Genomic DNA, 19,148 nt, shown 5'->3' with positions numbered 1-19,148 from the left:
AGCGTCATCTCCTCGTAGTTCTGCGCCTTGCTCAACCTCGTCGCCCGTCCGGGGTCTCACCACGCGTTGCTGCTGCCGCTGTTCAGCCCCTAAGGAATCCATTGCAAGGCTTTCCTGGAGGCATATCTCTCTTATAAGTGCGCCTATGGGTCTGCTGCGTCTCTTCAGCCGGGCGTGTGTGCTGTATGAAGCCCTCGGTGCTGGGATTACGTAGATGCCTGCGCCGTCAGCATGGCCCCCAATCCCAGGCATTTCATGGTCGCAAATTAGTTTATCAATGGTCTATCCCATCGTCCCCCAAGGGTTTTCGGCGACCAATTGATGGCGTGTATTTAAATGTCGATCTGACACCTCACGTAATTCTTGAATGGAACTATAAGGCTGTACTGCTGATAATAGTAATAATAGTAATACTCTTTGTTGTACACTATTTCACCCTGACGGCTTGCTGGGTTCTTCCACCGGGGAATATAACCGGAATAAGAATACGCCGCCGTGAAATCGAAACCAGTTACCTTATAACTTGTCCTGCCTCTTGGGCTTCCCCTTGAACCCGCTGACGGTGCTGCCGCCGTCAATGACGATGGCGTTGCCGGTGACGTGAGCGGCGCCACGACCGGCTAGGAAGAGAACGAGGCCGGCAAAATCGTCGGCCTTGCCGACGCGGCCGCTGGGCTGTTGGGCCAGTAGGCTGGGCATGACCTGCTCGAGGTCGAAGTTGGACATGCGGCTCGGGAAGATGCCCGGGCAGACGGCGTTGACCGTGACGTGCTCGGGCATCAGCTTGGACGCCTGCATCTTGGACAGGTGGATGACGGCCGCCTTGCTGGGCCCGTAACTGTAGGTGCCGGTACCGAGGGGGAACAGGCCGTCGCCCTCGGGCCCGCCGGTCACGTCACCCGTGGCCACGCCGGCGGTGCTGGCGACGTTGATGACGCGGCTGGGGGCGTCGGCGGTGGCGCCCCGGGTCAGCAGGGCGTGCAGCCCCGCCGTCACGTAGAAGATGGACTTGACGTTGAGGGCCATGATCTTGTCCCAGCCCGACTCGGGGAAGTCGTCGTAGGCGGCGACCCAGGTGGTGCCCGAGTTGTTGACCAGCACCGTCAGACGGTCCGTACGGCGGCGGACCTCGGCGCACAGGGCGTCGCAGCCGGCCTTGTCCTTGAGGTCGGCGACGACGTACTCGCAGCGGCCGGGCCCCAGGGCGTTGAGCCGCGCCGCCGTCCGGTCCAGCTGGCTCTGCTTGCGGCTCGCGATGAGGACGCGGGCGCCGTTCTGGACAAAGGCCTGGGCGGCCATCTCGCCCAGGCCGGTGGCGCCGCCCGTCACCAGCACGACATCGCTGCGGAAATCGAAGAGATTGGCTACGGCCAGGTTGACGCCAGTGGCGGTGTGGGCCATGGAGGATGGCGAGCGGTGGTGTCGAGCGCGATCGGCACTGAGTAGATTGTCGGTCTAGGTCTCCGAGTTTAAGTGTCGACCCTCCTTCTGGTATCTGGTGAGCAGGCGAAGATTGTCATCCAGGCTGACAATTGAAGGAAACTGGTAACCACAGCTTCCCCAAATTGTCGAGACCTGGTGCGGGGTCGGGCAAGGGGTTCCTGCCAAGGCAAATATCGCTCTCTAGATTCCTCATCCATTCATGGTTGCTCTAGAAATCCTTCCCAGCATCTCACTCAGCTGCAACAGAACAACCCAATGTTCGGCGAGCTGGAGAAAGTCGGATGGCAGATACTTGGACTGGATGAATAAGGGCGCCAAATTGAAGTCCTCGAACACATCGTCGACTATGGGCTAAGGTATGTCGTAGTCGTGGGCATTGATACGCATGGGACGGCCCATGCCGAGGCTCAGCCAGCGGTCGCGGAAGAAGTAGCTCCACCAGATCCGGCGCCACATCTGCCGCTGCCGATCCGATAGGCGCGTGTTGTACTGGCCGCCATCGAGATCTCGATTGAGGCCCAGAGCCTGTCAGAGGCTGACGGCTTGGATAATGGAGATGCGGTATGTCGGAAACGGTACAATTGGAGACTACGGTCGGGCGGACCTGAACAGTTGTTTCAGTTCCTCATTGTCGCTTTTGTGTGCATTACTCGAGAGCAATTGGTACGACCCGAAAGTGCCTCCGGGTTCCGGCAAGTGTGCTATCAGCAACTGTGCATCTTGAGGTCTACATCTGCCCACGGCAGCTGATTGCATCCTGCAGTCCTGTAGACAGTACTTGTATTCACCGCGGGCCGTTTGCTCTGGCGTTCTTCAACACGTCTTTTTTTTTGCTTGCTCCTAGACCCAAGGCAGTCATTCTGGACCGGGGATGCAAGCAGGCGGTGCTACAGCATAAGCGCAAGTGAAGACGCATAACATACACACACACATATATATATCAGTTGTAAAGGATAAATTAGGACGCTTGTGGTGTACATTACCAACGTCTCCGTAGCCAGGGCTACTCACACATAACCGCCCAACCCCTTCCTCGGAGGAACCTTGTGCGCCCACCTCTCCGCGTACGTCGGCCACAGAAATCCATGATAATACACCACGGAAACGGTACTCCCCGCCTCCCCCGAACCCGAGCTTCTTTCGCTCCCGGCAGGCGGCCGTCTTGGGCCCCTGCAGATACCACCGCCGGCGCCCGCAGCGCGGACACAGGCCCTCGGCGCGCGCCGCCCACTCGTCCCCGGTCCGGAACCGCGGCACCGCGTACTCGTCCTGGCCCTCCTTGTCCATCAGCGCCAGGAACGCGTAGACGGCGCGCGTGAGCGCGCAGTCCGCCACGCCCGGCGGCAGCGCCACGGCGGCCGGGGGCGGCATGCGCGCCGCGAGGGGGCAGAGGCAAATGGAGCCGGCGGGGATCTGGTCGGCGGCCGGATGGGCGGAGGTGGCGAAGTCGCAGTCGACACGGACGCGCTGCGCACCGTCGTCGTCGCTGACATCATCCTCGACGACGAACAGGGTGTCGGCCCAAACCGTCTTGGTGCCCGCGAACAGGGTGTCCGGGTAGACGCCGTGGACGGGGTACAGGCGGCCCGCCGTGGCGTGGAAGAAGTCGACCTCGTGCTGGACGGCGAGGCGGCGCACGAGGCGCGCGTCGGCGCCGAGGGCCCGCAGCCAGCGCTCGAGGAACAGGGCGTCCCAGGGTTGCTGGGCCCAGAGGCCGAGGCGCAGCACGGGGTCGCGCGCCGCGTTGACGCCGCCGAGCAGCAGCGTCAGAACCTCGCGGCGCAGCTGGCGGCAGGCCTGCGCGACGGCGGGCGTCCAGAAGCGCGGGCGCGCCTCCGCGGGCATGCGGTGCCGGCGGAAGGAGTTCGGGTACTGCGGCGGCCCGCGGGGGAGCAGCTCGGCGTAGACGGCGTTGCGGAGCTCCAGCGGGAGCTTTGCGAGGAGATGACAGGACCTGCCCGGCGGTGGTGCGGCGTCGCCATCATCGTCACCTGACGGCGACTGGTGGCGTGGAATTAAGGGGCCATTAGCTTCAGCTCCAGCGACTAGCTCGGTCGTTGGCTGGGGCTGTGCAGCGGGAACGACTGGTTGATTTGGCTGGTAGGCGGTCATATCCGCCATGCCTTAACCAGAAGCATTGCTTCCTAGTACGACGGGGCAATCGCCTGACTTCTTAAATATTGTAGAGAGGCAGCTCAGGTTGATGAAGACGGTGCAGGACACAGTCATGCGTGAGTCACTAAAATATACACGAACAAAGCAGAGCGCCACCGCTGGCGCGGGCCGTGTGATTGGGCCTAGTAGGATAATTAAGATGTACGGGCTTACTACTATTCCTCGTTGGACAGCTGATCGACGAGGGAAATAGCAACTGCAAGCGACCGATGCATTTAGACGGCGGGCTTGACAGAATCCACAAGGCGACACTAACAGCAAGCCAATCGCCAATCCGAGCATGGAAAACCATCGCCTTCCCCCAAGAAGACTTATCAAGTCCCGGGATAATTCTCTCCTTGGTCCCACTGTGACAGTAATTCACCATCGGCGTCATCATCTTGGGAAGGAGACAGCGGCATCCCATCTGTACCGGTCGACAATCTCACCACTCATGATGTTGTTGTAGTGCAGCCAGCTCATCGGACTGTTGAACGTCGTTCCCAGCACTGAGATCTGGGTGCGAGGCCAGATAGGGCCGAGGACGTCCAATGCCGGTCCTTGTCCGTCACCACTGGTGAAGGGATTGTGATTCTGCGCGCACGCATCGCATCCTATATTAGCCCGCATCCTTCTACCTCGCTATTTCAATGCGAAGCATCCAATCAATCGGACAATGATGAAACCCACTTACCCTGTACGAGGCGGCGAGGGACTCGAACGCCTCGGTGAGGGTTTTGGTGACGAGGAAGGCGTGCGCGAACTTGTCGAACCGGGCCTTGGTCTCCTCGACGCTCGGCGCAGGCGTCGTGGCCACGCAGGGCGGCGGCGTCAAGACAGTAGCTGCGGGCCCGACCTCCACAACTCTACTTGGGACCTCGGACAGCGAGGAGTCGTTGCCCGGGTGCTCCTAGTCGGCGCTGCCGACACTAGCTCAATGGCGCCTAGGAGCCCCGCGAGGAGCGCGACGATACGACACGGACCATGACGATTGCGTGTATGGATGAGTGTGGCGTATGCGTGCCAGACAACAGCAGATGCTGGACTGGGTCGAATGACTGGTGGGGATGGATACGACGATTAGGAGAATCGAAAATGGAGAGATTGAGATCTGAGAAGAGGCTTCTTCAATTGCCCCAGGCTTGTGATATGACCAGAAATATGACCTTTCTATCGCCATTCTGAACTGCCCTCACTCATGTAGAGCCGCCAAGAAGAATGCACCACCGTTAATGTGTGCACACCCATGAAGGAAGGTCTTGGTGCCCTGGGATTGGCCCGGCACTTGTGGTGTATGTCGCTGTGCCGCCGATCGTCCAAACAGATCCCACGCGGGGATCTCACATTACCCGGTTCTTTCGCCCTGGGCTGATACGAGAGGTGCCTGAGGACAGCATATCCAGCAAACGGAGGTGCATGTACTCCGTAGCCGTTTGTAGACTTGAAAAGGAGTGTTATCGACGGTGATTCGTCAATGCATGAGGATTGGGCAAGCAGGCGAATGATTCCACAGGCCAGTAGTTGAGTGTCAAACGCCAATTTCACCGCGGTGAAAACTAGCCGACCAATCAACACGCAGGCTCGTTTACAGACGCAAGTGGACGAGACTCAGTTTGGACTGTATTTATTTGAGAACTTGTTTATTTCATTATGGATTATATGCCATAAATACTCGTGATATGCCTTCAGGCGGTTCCAATTACTCCAGCCTATATCGCAGGGTATAACACCCGTCCCTTCTCCGTCACCGTCGTCTCGTCCACCGCGCCCCCATTCCGCATGGCGCCGAGCATCTTGACCTGCGGCGCGAGCAGGAGCATGTAGCACGCGTGCAGCCTCCGGGGCACCGCAAAGAGCAAGCTCCCGCCCTGGCGCACGCGGCGCGCCTCGGCCTCGCGCTCCTCCGTCGTCCGCAGCGTGCCGATGGTCAGGGCGTCCGTCTTCTCGCTGGCCGCCGCCGTGGTGGCCTCCTCCCAGCGCGGCAGGTGCGTGACGTGCTGGTCCTCGATGGCGACCCAGCCCTCGACGCGGCGGGCGGCGCGCAGCAGCGCCGCGGCCAGCGGGTGGGCGTGGCGGTGCGGCGCCATGGCGTCGCAGCCCTCGCGCTGCCACATGGTCAGGGCGTTGGAGAGCGACATGGCGCCGACGAACCAGCCGAAGAGCATCATGTAGAAGTACGAGGCCGCGCTGCTGAGGGCGACGGTGCGCGCCAGCAGCAGCGCCTGCCAGACCGAGCCGATGCCGGCGGGGCTGCTGCCGCCCGCGCCCAGCGCCGAGGACGCCGCGGCCTGCTGGTAGTGCCGGACGAGCTCGGCCGCGTCCTGCACCACGGTCGGCAGGAAGAACCACAGGTTCAGCACGCTCAGGCTGACCCACATGGCGCTGGCGACCAGGAACGCGCCGGCGTACACGGTGCAGCGGCCATGGGTGATGACGAGGAGGGCGGACAGCGAGTGCAGGACCACGATGAAGCAGCAGCTGTAGTAGAAGATGTCGTCGACGACCGTCATCTTGACCAGCTAACAAGGAGGGGGTGTGGGCTTGTCTTCTGGCCGGTGTCTATGCCGGTATGTATATATATCTCTCTCGTGTGATAAGTAAGTAAGGGGGAATTGCGTGTGTGACGTCGTTTGTATATGTGTGTGATGAGTGAGATATGTTTGTTGTTTGGGTATCGTTGTTTTGTTGTTGTATCCCGTTTCCCGTCCAGTCACTGCTGTTGTGGTTCCTGACCCGATTGAGCAAAACCTGACGACGGCACCGAGAAGATTCGAAGAAGAAAAGGAAATAATAAGGAAGAATCTAGGCGGATAGAAGGAAATCAGAAGGAAAAGGAGAATTGTGTGATTACGGCAGTGTGGAAGACAATGTTGACGATCAGTTCGTGTCCCGGCCGGCAGGCATTATTGTATTTATTAAACGACACGCGGAGTGCCGTCGCCTCCAAGCTCGAAGCATCCAAGTGTAGCTTTTGGTGGAGTGCGGGCTGAAACGCCCTTACGAATGCTGTTTCGAGGCCCATGTTTCTATGCGTGATTAGCGCAACGCTGATGAAGACGTAGTTTGGTGTCAGCTAAACCCGGACTAAGTGGGCGGCCCCTTGGCAGATCTCTCTTTCGCCAGCCTGGCCGCCCCCGAATCTTGTTGCGACTCTATTGATCCTGCGCAGCCCAGGGGATGGTTGATGGATGCCCCCCCTTATGCTCTCAATGCTATGCGTGTCGCTTATTATCCGAGCTGAAAGAGAAACCCTTAGCAGAACCCTGACATCTTTAGCCGAGAGCGCGACCGTGTTTCTGTTGCCGTTCTGGCAAGCGTCGTTTACTGTCAAGCCGGGCGGATTGATTCAACGTTTCAACGTCACCGGCGAAGGGAGATCGACATGAACCCTGCAGGCGACGTAACTCAATTGGCCGATTGCACATCTTCATCACGCACCCCTGGTCAATGTCCGAGTCAGTCCTTCTGAAGTAGGTAAACTAGGTATTGAGAAAGAATAAAAATTGGTTATTGTGTACGCCTGTTTTCCTGAAGTTGCGGCAAACCCACCCACCCATAGAAACAAGGTCGTACGATAGTTACACATTTAGACATAGAAGAAGAAAAGAAGAAAAGCGTAAGTTCGTCAAAGCGTTAGCGTCATTCCTTTCCATACCCTGTTTGTTCACCAGCCAGTTCGGTCTCCGTCGTCGGAGTCGGGCGCGAATTATCCTTCTCGCCCTCATCCTCATCCTCCCCATCCTGCTCCTTTGCCCGGCTCTCAATCGCACTCGTCGCATCCCGCCTGGAACCCCTTCTGCTCGTCGAGGTGCAGGCGGTAGTCGCCGCGGACGAAGGCGGCCAGCAGGTTGTTCTCGTAGCCGAGGAGGCCCTCCATGGCCTTGCCGACGCGGCGCGCCTCCTCGAGCGAGACGACGCCCGCCATCTCGTTGCGGTCGTTGCGGCAGTTGGACGGGTTGCCCGCGAGCGCGCCGAGCGCCGTCCAGCTGAGCCGCTTGCCCTTGCGCGACACCTCGCGCACCGCCTTGGCCAGCGCCGACAGCTCGCGCATCTCGCTGACGTCGCGCTCCACCCGCATCACCTCGCCCAGCACCCCCGCCCGCGGGTTGCCCTCCGGGAACAGCGCGTCCAGGTAGTCGTCCAGCGTGAACCGGCCCCCGCTCGACAGCCACGACAGCTTGGGCCGCCGCGGCGAGTGCGACGAGCGCGACCGCTGCGACGACGACGAGAGCCCGTACACGGCGCCCACCACCCGGCCTTCCATGCGCTGCCGCACCCCCATGAACACGCCGACCTTGGCGAACGGGTCGTCCTCGAACGCGTAGTGGTTGACGATCGGGTACTCCGGGAAGTCCTCGCAGTTGCAGTCGTGGCCCTCGTGGCCGTTGTGGCTGCCTAGGGGTAATGTCATCTCCGGCATGGCGGACCCGAATGTGTAAACGTTAAATTTCCCCATTTGCTGTCCTGGCGGGAGGTCGGCACACAGGCGCGACATAACCCATGCCATGTCGAGCGCGCCCGTGTTGTGGACGATGATGTTCATTTGCTTGGATCGTAATTTGACGCAATTAGCACGAACGTGATTGTAGACGGCTGTTGAGGTCGGCGTAGGGACCTGTAGCGTCCGCTGGAGGAATCTGGTAAGCATATCCATAGGGAAACCAAGCCGGTACGGCAGAAAGGTGTACATGTCGTGGTTGAAAAGCTCCGTCAGTTTGGGCAATGTCTTCTTTCGGAGGTGGTCCTCGCTCCATTCCATACCGCCGATGACAGCCCATGTGTAGTGTTCCCATCCTTCTTCTTTCTCCTCGTCGGCACCGTTCCAGCGACAGACGAAAGTCCGTTCTTCGTTGTTGACGAGCTGGATTAATGACCATATCAAGCTGCACTCGATCAAAAGGAGAGGCAGCACGATGACACCAGGCATTAAGAGCCACATCGGGACGGCTGTTAGTAGGAACTGCAGCTCGAGTAACGAGAGGACCGAGTACAAAGTATCTCCCTGTACTCCTTCCAGCTCATCTGCCCCCTTCTTCGGGTGAGTGAAGTTGCGAAGGCGGCAAAGATCCTGGAAACGGCGCGCATGCAATGCATCGCGTCGGTTCTCAGCAGTGGCCAGATGGAATGTTCGTGTGTCAGGGGGACCGTCCCGGTAGCCCCGTCCATCAGGGGGAGGACGTAGCTGATGCTCATGGGCGACTGATCCCGCGTGGGGGAAAAGGGCCCCAGGGAGGAGCGCGGCGAACCCATCGAGGACGAGGCCGTCGACCGCACAAGCCACGGCATAGCGGTCATTCCGAAGAGCGGTTGGAGCTGCGCAGACTTTCTGGACGACGACGAGGTAGATGAATGACGTGAGTGGGTTTCCTTCCCCAGATGTCTGGGACGAAGCGTTACAGTAGACGGCAGGCTATCGAACAACATTCCAGAGCGTTTTAATGTCCGGAACCAGCACGAGATGGATGATTCGCAAGCCGGCATTCCTCCCTTGAAATAGCCATGGGCCCAGGACTTGGGCGTAAACATAAACAGATCGGGCGAGATTGAGAGGCGCCCGTTGCTGGTCAAAATGGCTGCACCGGCGAAACTTTATTGTCCATCTGAAGACAACCGCGGCAGTTTCACGAAGAACGCAACAACAACGTAGTAAAAACGGGCGCCATCCGGCTAGCGACTTGCGGGAGGCAATCATGCAACTGATAAGCCGAGTCATCACATTTTCGTACCTAAAGGCTCTCCCTGGAGCTTATGCCAGTGTGATTGGGCAGGCTGCTTGTTGGTAATCCCGATGATTTACTGGGCCACAGCCGACAACGGTCCACAGCCGGCAGCGGCTCACTCGATAATACACTTTGCCTCACGAAGTCATCACCCCTTTTCTGATGAGCGCTCTGTAATGCAGGACCCTCCCGAGAAACAGCTGCGGTCATGTGGCCATGGACGGCCAAGCCCACCGTCTCACTCGATTTTCGAGACCCCATTTCGTCGTAGACGGATAGTTCAGTACCGCCTTGATACCATGCGAAACTCATTTTTCTGACGTTGCGCATGCATAACGAGTTGCGGCCGCCATGTAGGCGTGAAGTATAAAGCGAACTGGCTGGATTGTTTGGGGGTTCATGCGATGGACAGACGGCGGCTTTTTTTCCCTTGGGCGGTCTTTGCGGCGCTTGTTGGACAGCACGTTCCCGAATCATATTCGCCAAGGTCCCAATAGATTTGCACAATTCATCTTGGTCGCAGACGCCAAATAGAGAGTATCGTCAATGTGTATTGTTTGCAGCGAGCCTAGTTGGAGGTCTCATTAGCTGTGAACTATGGCTGATGGGCAAGCCCAGCACTATTGTTTCTCGGTTAAGTGGCATGCTTGAAGTCACTGTCGACAAAAAGACAATTGGAAGTCTTCGCTGAATACGTTGATTCGAAGTCGGGTATCATCGGCCAAAAATGAGGCTTTAAAATTGAAGAACGTCCCGAGACCACGCAAGATTTGCTGCAAGCTGCCATGCATATTTTCCATTGCGACGTGACGGCGTAAAAAACCAACAGTAACGGCAGATGCGCACCGCAAGGTGAGGTGGTGTGGTGCGATAACGCCTGGGTGCTTTGCCGCAATACAACATGCCCTACGGTCAGGACCCAGAGCCAAGGTTCAGCTGCAAGCAGGCTAGAATATTCCAACCGGCCTGTTCTACCAACACGATCAAGTCGCATTGCAGCGCAGCAAGTCAAGCGGTTTTGGTCGTCGTTGCGATGGACGGACGTTTTGCTTCTAGTGGCAAGTAGCTCAGGTGATGCTGCGCCGTGACTGTGGGAAGCCCATGGCCCGAGTGGTGAACAGCGAACCAACACCAAACAACCCAACAAGGCCTCGGGCGACGGAAGAAGGAAAGCAGAACCTCAAATAAGCTTCGCCAGTCTGTTTACCACGCGAGGAAAATAGACGCAGACTGGGTGCCCTGGCCACGAGGAACTAAGTTCCAGGTTTCTATTTTCCCGTCGAGGCCGGGTATGCTTGGCATGCTAAATAAATATATATTGTCGCTGGTTTTAGCCTGTACGTGGATGGTCTGGAGAAGTGCAGGCAGTTCTTGCTTCTACGGGGGTTGCAGGGTGGGCGGCGGGCCATGGACAGGCTACTGGACAGGCTCCCCACGGCCTAGATTTAGTGGGCTGTTGGACAACTTGGGGTCTCTTTGGCCACTGCAACCCCCGAGCATGGGCAGCCAATCAACCAGGGTGATGTCAGCCGACCAGGGTGGCAATGACATGGCCAAGAGACAGAATGAATATAACAAAGAACCCCCTTGCATCCTATTGTGATGCCACATGGTGTTACTCCATACTGACGAGGCAGATGGGAATCCACATTCCTGACTTCCCGATCCGGCCGCCCCCAGTTCCCAGGTTCCAGCTGGGGAGATTGTCTCTCATAAGACGGCATCCTTCCAGCCCCAGCCCGCGTATGTCTCTGGGTTGTTACACGTAGCAATGAACACGTTCTATCTTTGACATACATAAGCCTGAAACTTAGAAAACTGGACATTTCACGACATCTTTGTCTACTCACCCTCCCATCCACACTTGCCTCCTTGCAACATCCGATCCAGAAACAGACAATGAAGTGGACCAACACGCTCCTGTCCCTAGCCTTCACGGCAAAGACCATCCTGGCGTCTCCTATCGTCCCCAATATCATGGACCGCTCAAGAGGCATTGAGGTGTACAAGCTCACCGTGTCCGGGTAAGCGCTTCTTCCTTCCCCCGCCACCCAAACCTTCTTTTCACCCGTGCGCACGTGACTTTGCCCTCCCATACTCTCAGACTGACGACATACAACAACAGCGGAAACCGGGAGCTGAACGGCCAAGTCCTGCGCATGAAGGCCAACAAGATCGGCGTCTACGGCGGCGGGGACAACTACATGACGGTGCAGGTGTACCCGGCGTCCAGCCAGAAGTCGGGCTGCACCACCCTGCACACCTACCCCATCGGCATCGTGGACCACGCCGTCGCCGTGTCCGGCCAGGGCCCCTTCCGCGACTTCGTCGATGTCACCATGCCCGCCGGCATGAGCGCCAGCAACGCCGCCACCACCGACTGGAATTCCTTCCAGATGGCCGAGGACCACCTGAAGCTGGACGTCGGAGGGCAGTGGGTGGCGTTCCCCGACCCCGACGAGGGCTGGAATGTGAAGTGGTTCGATGGTAAGTTTCAGACGTTCAGCATGGAGAAACCGTCTGTTTGCTAACAGTCACAAAGGCAAAAGTACCGTCAACCAAAACTTCTTGCCCATCAACATCAAATACACAAAAGTGAACAACTAAGGGGGAATCAGGTCAGCCCAGGGGCAATGGATATGACCATTTATTTGATATCCGTGCCCTGCCACAACAGATGATGGAATAAAAGCATCGTCTCGAAACTTGAGATTTCGATTTATTCCTTGTAATAGTGTTCTATGTAGTCAAATGTGAACCCCAGGTGGCTCACTTGCTAGAGTTGCCCAAAATTACTCACTAGAAGGGTTTGCCAGCATGACTTCGTGTGAATGGTAGACTCATTCAAGGCTTTAATTGAGTAACCCGACTTTCTTTGCCTCGGACTCCTGTGCAAACTAACAATATCTTTGGGCTGCTTTCAACACAGCAGTTGACTCGTCTAAGTTACGCCATGACTCCTCCCGCTGCACACATCGTGTAGTCATGAATTCCGTGTACAATTCACCGCGCATAATGCCGGCCCTATTCCCCTATTTCAAGCACGTATCCTAATAGTTTACGTGACTATTCAATTAGTCATTCGATATTTGCGGTAACGATTCCATGGTTAGAGTCATCTTTTGATGCTCACTAGAAATCTTTACCACCAACGCATGATGCACCCGAGCGAGCCTTTTTTATATATATTCGGCCATCTGGCTGGAGCTAGAACAGATTATCTACCCAGGTACCTTTCCGTCTATACTGAGAAAAGTCCGCAAAATCAATGTTATCATCTTCTTTCCTTTCTTCTTCTTTTCTGTGATTAATTTTCTTTAAGACGTTTGCGACTCCCCAGGGCGCCCGAACCTTCCCAACCACAGCAACATGGCGGTAAAAGGCCCCTGGCATCCTAGACGATGACGATGAAAGTCGTGGTAGGCTGTCGAAAGAGGTCCGCAGTTCTACCCTAGAGTCGTCGAGGTTTCTTCTACCCTCACATAAAAAGTACGTTCCACTTTCATCGCATTAGATATCCAATGCCCAGCTCTATTCCTCTTATATTAATCTTGCACAAGTATTAATGTAACTAACACTCTTACCTCAGTGATCAGCATTAGTTCAGCCTACATTATCAAGAAAAGAAAATGTCTCGGCAATCGCTTCGTCACCCAGCACCTTACATCATCGTGGACGATGATGACGAGCTTGCATCTGCACTATTTCACGCAGCAACATGGCCGATGAAGCTGGGCAGCTGAGAATGTCGCCCAGCCGTGGAACGGCAGAGCATGGAGCTCCAGACGCTGTATCGGTTTCCACGGTACTCAGCCCGATATGATCTTGGCCGTTCTCGACACGTTTCTCGACTGCCACGAGATCACCACCTTGCAGCTCGTCAGCTAGAAGAGCGTATCGCTTCAGCTTTCGTAACTAAGAACGGAAGAAGACGTATTGTCTTAGCCGGGGATGCCGCCCATGCGCACTCCATCATAGCCTACAGAATTCTACGCCTCGCCCGAGGTTGACCAAAGTATCCGCGATGTATGCAGAAAGAAGGACCATGAGTGGATTACTTCTCCCGACGTGCTACAGTGGCTTATGAAGAACACTTGTGATGGCATAGAACAGACTATTGCCGCCGCAAACAGGCAGAGCTGGACTTTCCCTGTTTCATCGAACTACGCAGAACGATATCATTAAGAAAACCCTTATCAGCAGCAGCTTTCACCCCAAGCAAAACGACGAGATACATATTTTCCACTGACACCAAGAATCGTCAGGAGGCGAATGAGGTCGGGGAATGAATGGCTTCGCACCACAGGCATTCATCAAAGATCAAAAAAGGAAGAAATGAAACACCAGAGGAGTCCCGGTAGTTTATACAATGACATTGCGCGAAGAATTTCCGCAACCCGAGAGAAAAAACAAGTCTTAGCTAGCCTTGGCGTGATACAATCATTCTTGTGAGGGAGATGAGTCCAGTGGTAGTTTTTACAGAAGACGTGATGTTCACACTAACTCTCAGCACTTTCACATTCGTGCTCGCGACTAAAAATGCCAGCGAGTCCCACCTGCTCTGTTGTCATGGTTCTCCAGATGTGGTTGCACTACGATCTCGGAGCAGATTTCGTCGGTGGGGCGGTCTTTTTCCCATGGGTCTCCCAACTGCCAAAACGCTGTGCCAAGACTGCGGTAACGAGGCGGGCGACTTCAGGTGTCGGATTCGCACGAGTGAGGCTTGAAGCGGTGAACTTCCACGTTCGGCTGGGCTTACGGATTTATAGATCAAGCCTTAGTATTCCAATCGCCGGCAATGGGTATTGTATCTGCCGTATGCTAGAGTGAGAATGGGCCTCGGGCACAAAGCACAAGCCCGTATCCAAACATTGCGTCATGTATTGCCCGAACGTGGTGGACCAGTTTGGTTTAGAAAGCAGGAATTATTTCGGAGATGAAGCCTCCTGCTTGGCTCTTTCTGACTCGGCATACTCGAGTCCCCGGGTCCCTCGAACGCCGGGCTTTGCAAGCTGCCGTGCGTCGCGAATGAATTCTCTGCAGGGTCTGGAGTCTGCGCTGGCAAAAACGCTCATTTGAAATCTTTTCATCCGAAGGCGTTAGGCCTTAGCTCCGATGATGCTTGGGAAAACGGGGTCTGCCGTGCCCAGAAGCCGAAGCACTAGATGTCAGGTACCCGCATCGTGCCCGCCTTTTCACCTGTCCGCCCCGCCGACGCTGCCATGGTGTAACAAGCAGCGACGGATCTGATAGAGACATCGGCCCGGCTCGACGAAAAACCTTGGGGGCCACGGGGAAATATCACTCAATGGGGACGAGGCACCAAACAAGCAGGGCCTGGCAGACCGCGCGTGCCAGCGTGCCAGCGATACTGGCACCCACCGGATCTCGAGTTCGCCTTCTATAGGCTGCACCGCTTGGAACAAACGGCTCGGCCGGGAAGCACGGGTGGGTATGTGAGTATGCGTGCAGCTAAATCTCTGAACACCCTTCCACAATCTCCCCCAGTAGGATGGATAATCCCGTCTCGGCTCTCGCGTTATTCCAGGAATCCAACCATCTCATAGGGTATACCCGTGCCGGAACTTAAACCCGGCCCATATCAAGACCCTCTATACTCTGTAGACCTGGCAGGTTTTCTGTACTGGTGGGGCGGCGGCAAGGTAGCAGCCTCTTGAATGACTATATAGGATGTGCCTGCTCGCTTAGATCTAGTCCCCTTTTTCGAAATAACTAAGTAATCTTCACTTTAAACACACTCCTTTTTACCCAACAACGACAACAACCACATCAACATGGCTACTGCGCAAGACTACAAGTTCGAGGGCTGGCAAGCCCACGACGCCACCTCCGCTGACGGCAACATGCGCTGGGAGGAGTTCGAGCCCAAGCCGTGGGAGGAGAGCGACGTCGACATCCGGGTGACGCACTGCGGCATGTGCGGCAGCGACCTGCACGTGCTGCGCAGCGGCTGGGGCGCGACCCCCTACCCGCTGACCGTGGGCCACGAGATCGTGGGCGTGGTGGTGCGGGCGGGCAGCCAGGTCGCCAACGGGCTGAAGGTGGGCGACCGGGTGGGCGTGGGCGCGCAGGGCGACTCGTGCCTCAGCCGGTTCGGCAACGGCGCGCGCTGCGAGGACTGCGACGCCAACGAGGAGAACTACTGCGCCAAGATGGTCTTCACCTACAGCGCGCCCGCGCTGCACTTCAACGGCGGCAAGGCGCAGGGCGGCTACGCGACCCACCACCGCGCGCCCTCGCACTTCGTCGTCAAGATCCCCGACAACGTCGACTCGGCCGAGGCGGCGCCCATGCTGTGCGGCGGCGTCACCGTCTTCGCCCCGCTCAAGTTCCACGGCACCAAGCCCGGCATGAGCGTCGGCATCGTCGGCGTCGGCGGCCTCGGCCACTACGGCATCATCTTCGCCAAGGCCATGGGCGCCGACCGCGTCGTCGGCATCTCCCGCCGCGAGAACAAGCGCAAGGAGGTCCTCAGCCTCGGCGCCGACGACTACATCGCCACCATGGACGACGGCAACTGGACCGCCAAGAACGCCCGCAGCCTGGACCTGATCATCTCGACGGTCGCTTCTGCTGATGTAAGTTGTTCCACTTCCAACAATTTGCTCTTTCCGCTATCTCTAGTGTTGTTCACTGCTAACGCGAGAAACTTAGGTTCCTATTGATGACTACTTCACCCTCCTGAAGCGCGACGGCAAGTTCGTCCAGGTCGGCATCCCCGAGGACGGCCCCTTCAAGTTGGCCGCGCCCTCGGTCGTGTTCGGCCGCCAGAGCTTCACGGGATCCATGATCGGCTCCCCAACGACCTGCGCGAGATGCTCGAGCTCGTCTCCAAGAACAACCTCAAGGGCATGATCCAGCTGCGGCCCATGAACGAGGCCAACCAGGCCATCCAGGACCTCGAGGCCGGCAAACCCCGCTACCGATACGTCCTTGTCAACGAGACTGCTTAAAACTTAATCGCTACTCTCTCATGACTGTCGACACTACACTACTCTAGCATTATTACGGCGTTTTGATTTTATTGTTGGGATGAAGTGTGGGATCCAGGGGATAACAACAATGAAACTTCACACAGAATCTTAGATATGATACCAATAGAACGTTGCTTCACCCACAATTCACATTCCCCCAATGTTCTCGAACTACAAATAATCTCTCCTATCACTGGACCTTCTAATCGTTTAATCATTTCGATGCCTAGTTTAGACATGTTTTATTACGTCGTCTCCTTTCGGCTTGGTCAGCCTGTAGGAACCGTCACTTGTAATAGATGGTTGCCTATATTGGCCTATTCCTCGTCAATATATGCAAGAACGCATGGGAGAATGGGACGGAAGGGTCTATCTAATATGTATCATTGCTCGTTGCATCATGGCTGTCTAGCTAGTCTCCCTATGTCTCCTATAGTCCAACAATCATCTTAACCTGCCCCCGCTCAGTAAAACTTCACTGCTCATCTGCCTCTGTGAATTCTTGGGCGAAATCGGTGTGGATCTTAGCTACTTGTTCCAAGTGGGAAATGCCCAATTTCTGTCCCTTGAAAGAAGCGAGGCTGTTAGCAGTCTTGACGATATTCTTGATCTGGCGGCCGTTCAGCTCGAGCCCGGCCAAGCGCGCCAAGTCGTCCCCGTCGAGCCGGGCGTCGACCCGGCCGCAGAACTGCCGCCAGATGGCGCGGCGCGACTCGACGGGCAGCGGGCGGAACTGCAGGGGCACGTGGATGCGGCTCTTGAAGGCGTCGTCGAAGCTGGCGACACGGTTCGTCGTCAGGAACAGGATGCCCGCGTAGTACTCGAGGCGCCGCAGGAACACGGCGACCAGCGCGTTGCGCCGCAGGTCGTGCGGGCTGCGCCGCTCCAGGAACACGTCCGCCTCGTCGATCAGCAGCACCGCGTTCCACGTGCTGGCCATGGCCATGACGCTCGCCAGCTTGGCGTCCAGGGCCGTGCTTTCGGTTCCCAGGTCGCCGGACGAGACGTTGTACAGGGGGCGCTTGACGCATTCTGCCACACATTCTGCGGTCAACGTTTTTCCTGGGAAACTACGGTTAGTATGAACTTCGTTATGTGCAGGTGCATTGTTATTGTTTCTTGTACTGTTCTGTTCAGTGGGATGAGTACTCACCTACTCCAGGGGGCCCGGACAGCACAAAGACCAGACCTTGCCCTTTTCCCTTCACGATGTCGTCGAATGCAACATGGCCCTGCTGATGTTCTTTAGCATGGTTCGAAACCAGGGCTTGTATACTCTCCTTGGAGGTAGCTTCCAGAACCAGCTGGTCGAAGCAAGCTGTGTTCCACTCAATCTCCGAGATATCGTCGATGAAGAACTCGAGGAACAGCTGGTGTGTGAATGCGTAACCGCGAACTGTTGCGTTGGCGAGGATGGTTTCCTCGGCCGTCAGGCGATCTGTAATCGCCCGTTTCTTGCCAGGGTCCAAAGGTGACATTTCAAAGCTGTCCATGGGGTTGAGTAGGCTGTATGTCTTTGCGTCGACCATGATGCGCTCCTTGATATAAAATCGTTCGTGGCCGCCGAGCTTCGTCTTCCTTACCGCCATGCCGCTGTATTGCACGTGCTTCTGACCCGTCAGCTCCTCGAAGCGGCCGCCTCGAGTCACCAAGGTTTGCAGGATCTGGTCTCGTGCGACGTGGAGATCCAGGGGCACGACGTTAAGGTCCTGAAGCCGGGACGAGCCCTCGAACTTGGGGATCTGAAGACGCGCCTCTCGGAACCCAAACTTCTCGCCGTCGTAGTCGACAAACTCACCGCTCAGGATCAGGGAGGGCTGCTCGGAGTTTTCGTTGTACGAAGCATTGACAATCCTGTACGCGCGCGGGTGGCCAAGCGTCTGTGTGTACATGACCTTGCCGGGCTTGAAGACGGTCCATAGATGCTCGTAGTTGATGTGTTTGGAGTCGCCCTTCATCACGCGACGGTAAGCTTTCCACTCGTCTTCGAGTGATTGGTCAATCCACTCCAGCAGGAGTCGCAGGTGGCTGAGGGATTCCATGTCGCCCTGGAAGCGCTGCATACCTTCAGCTTCCAGTTCAGTCCGGTAGTGAAAGAGGCATTTGGCGGGAAGGGTAATCTCAACGTCATGCTGGGCATCGATGGGCTCGTTGGGGTAGTTGCCGATGACGTCCTCCAGAAGTTGTTTCAGGGGGCTGGGGGTTGACGTGAAGACAAGTACACTTGAGGTCACCTTCGGGGTAGAAATGCCTCGTCTCACATAGGACATATCGCTGCCACCAGTCACGAGGCTGTTTCTTCTCCTCCTCGACAGCTGTGGGCTCGGAGTAGTACTTTCGGCCAACGTCGTCATACTTCTTCTCCAGGTACTTGACACTCGTCTGCATCTTATGCTCGGTGTCTTCCGTATTCTCACTGACATCCTTGAAAAAAGGGAAGTAGTTAGCGGGGAAACCATTGTCAGAACCTTTCTGGAGTAGGCTAAGACTACTTCCAGTCTCAGAAGCTTCCAGCGAAGTCATTGTCGTCGATGATCGTGGGAAGCCTATTCTTTGGTTCGCCCCAATATGTAGGATTGGTGCTGTAGATGGTCGGTATGGCTCTTGGTACGATATATTTCTGTAAAGCCTTTGCTAGGGATATTCAGTAGCTGGAGAGGCCGATGATAGAAAGTAAGTCATATGGAAGTTGATAGAATTCCTCGTTTTTCATTTACCGTCAGAAACTTTTCTGCTTGTTTATAAGGCTCGTTGTGCGTGTGTAGCGGTGTATCTTAGGAGTCAAAGGGCGCTGAAAGGCAGCAATACGATAATGAGTCAAACACATTTTGGACCA

General features: G+C 56.4%; 8 protein-coding genes across 8 annotated transcripts; 2 read left to right on the top strand and 6 right to left on the bottom strand.

The window, feature by feature from the left end:
* Window positions 1-516: 516 nt before the first annotated feature.
* On the bottom strand, window positions 517-1,401 carry PG998_013305 (uncharacterized protein; the record flags this gene model as incomplete). The annotated part of the gene is made up of 1 exon (XM_066880121.1): window positions 517-1,401. One exon carries the CDS (start codon window positions 1,399-1,401, stop codon window positions 517-519), a length of 885 nt encoding a protein of 294 aa, XP_066724260.1.
* Window positions 1,402-1,794: 393 nt separating this feature from the next.
* On the bottom strand, window positions 1,795-3,564 carry PG998_013304 (uncharacterized protein; the record flags this gene model as incomplete). The annotated part of the gene is made up of 2 exons (XM_066880120.1): window positions 1,795-1,949; window positions 2,541-3,564. The coding sequence occupies 2 exons, from the start codon at window positions 3,562-3,564 to the stop codon at window positions 1,795-1,797; spliced, it is 1,179 nt and encodes a 392-aa protein (XP_066724259.1).
* A 429-nt stretch (window positions 3,565-3,993) lies between these two features.
* Window positions 3,994-4,583, bottom strand: PG998_013303 (uncharacterized protein; the record flags this gene model as incomplete). The annotated part of the gene is made up of 3 exons (XM_066880119.1): window positions 3,994-4,191; window positions 4,292-4,507; window positions 4,581-4,583. 3 exons carry the CDS (start codon window positions 4,581-4,583, stop codon window positions 3,994-3,996), a joined length of 417 nt encoding a protein of 138 aa, XP_066724258.1.
* Window positions 4,584-5,306: 723 nt separating this feature from the next.
* PG998_013302 (uncharacterized protein) lies at window positions 5,307-6,107 on the bottom strand (the record flags this gene model as incomplete). The annotated part of the gene is made up of 1 exon (XM_066880118.1): window positions 5,307-6,107. One exon carries the CDS (start codon window positions 6,105-6,107, stop codon window positions 5,307-5,309), a length of 801 nt encoding a protein of 266 aa, XP_066724257.1.
* Window positions 6,108-7,357: 1,250 nt separating this feature from the next.
* Window positions 7,358-8,536, bottom strand: PG998_013301 (uncharacterized protein; the record flags this gene model as incomplete). Its single annotated transcript, XM_066880117.1, has 1 exon — window positions 7,358-8,536. The coding sequence occupies one exon, from the start codon at window positions 8,534-8,536 to the stop codon at window positions 7,358-7,360; it is 1,179 nt and encodes a 392-aa protein (XP_066724256.1).
* Window positions 8,537-11,216: 2,680 nt separating this feature from the next.
* On the top strand, window positions 11,217-11,924 carry PG998_013300 (uncharacterized protein; the record flags this gene model as incomplete). Its single annotated transcript, XM_066880116.1, has 3 exons — window positions 11,217-11,341; window positions 11,422-11,804; window positions 11,860-11,924. The coding sequence occupies 3 exons, from the start codon at window positions 11,217-11,219 to the stop codon at window positions 11,922-11,924; spliced, it is 573 nt and encodes a 190-aa protein (XP_066724255.1).
* A 3,188-nt stretch (window positions 11,925-15,112) lies between these two features.
* PG998_013299 (uncharacterized protein) lies at window positions 15,113-16,291 on the top strand (the record flags this gene model as incomplete). Its single annotated transcript, XM_066880115.1, is given in 3 exon segments — window positions 15,113-15,916; window positions 15,993-16,094; window positions 16,112-16,291. The coding sequence occupies 3 exon segments, from the start codon at window positions 15,113-15,115 to the stop codon at window positions 16,289-16,291; spliced, it is 1,086 nt and encodes a 361-aa protein (XP_066724254.1).
* Window positions 16,292-16,787: 496 nt separating this feature from the next.
* On the bottom strand, window positions 16,788-18,835 carry PG998_013298 (uncharacterized protein; the record flags this gene model as incomplete). The annotated part of the gene is made up of 3 exons (XM_066880114.1): window positions 16,788-17,374; window positions 17,466-18,508; window positions 18,594-18,835. 3 exons carry the CDS (start codon window positions 18,833-18,835, stop codon window positions 16,788-16,790), a joined length of 1,872 nt encoding a protein of 623 aa, XP_066724253.1.
* Between the last annotated feature and the right edge of the window lie 313 nt (window positions 18,836-19,148).

This window comes from Apiospora kogelbergensis, assembly GCF_038363985.1.
Source record: "Apiospora kogelbergensis strain CBS 113332 chromosome Unknown utg000009l_segment0_segment0, whole genome shotgun sequence".
NCBI classification, from domain to species: domain Eukaryota; kingdom Fungi; phylum Ascomycota; class Sordariomycetes; order Amphisphaeriales; family Apiosporaceae; genus Apiospora; species Apiospora kogelbergensis.
This window is presented reverse-complemented; position numbering and strand designations above follow the sequence as displayed.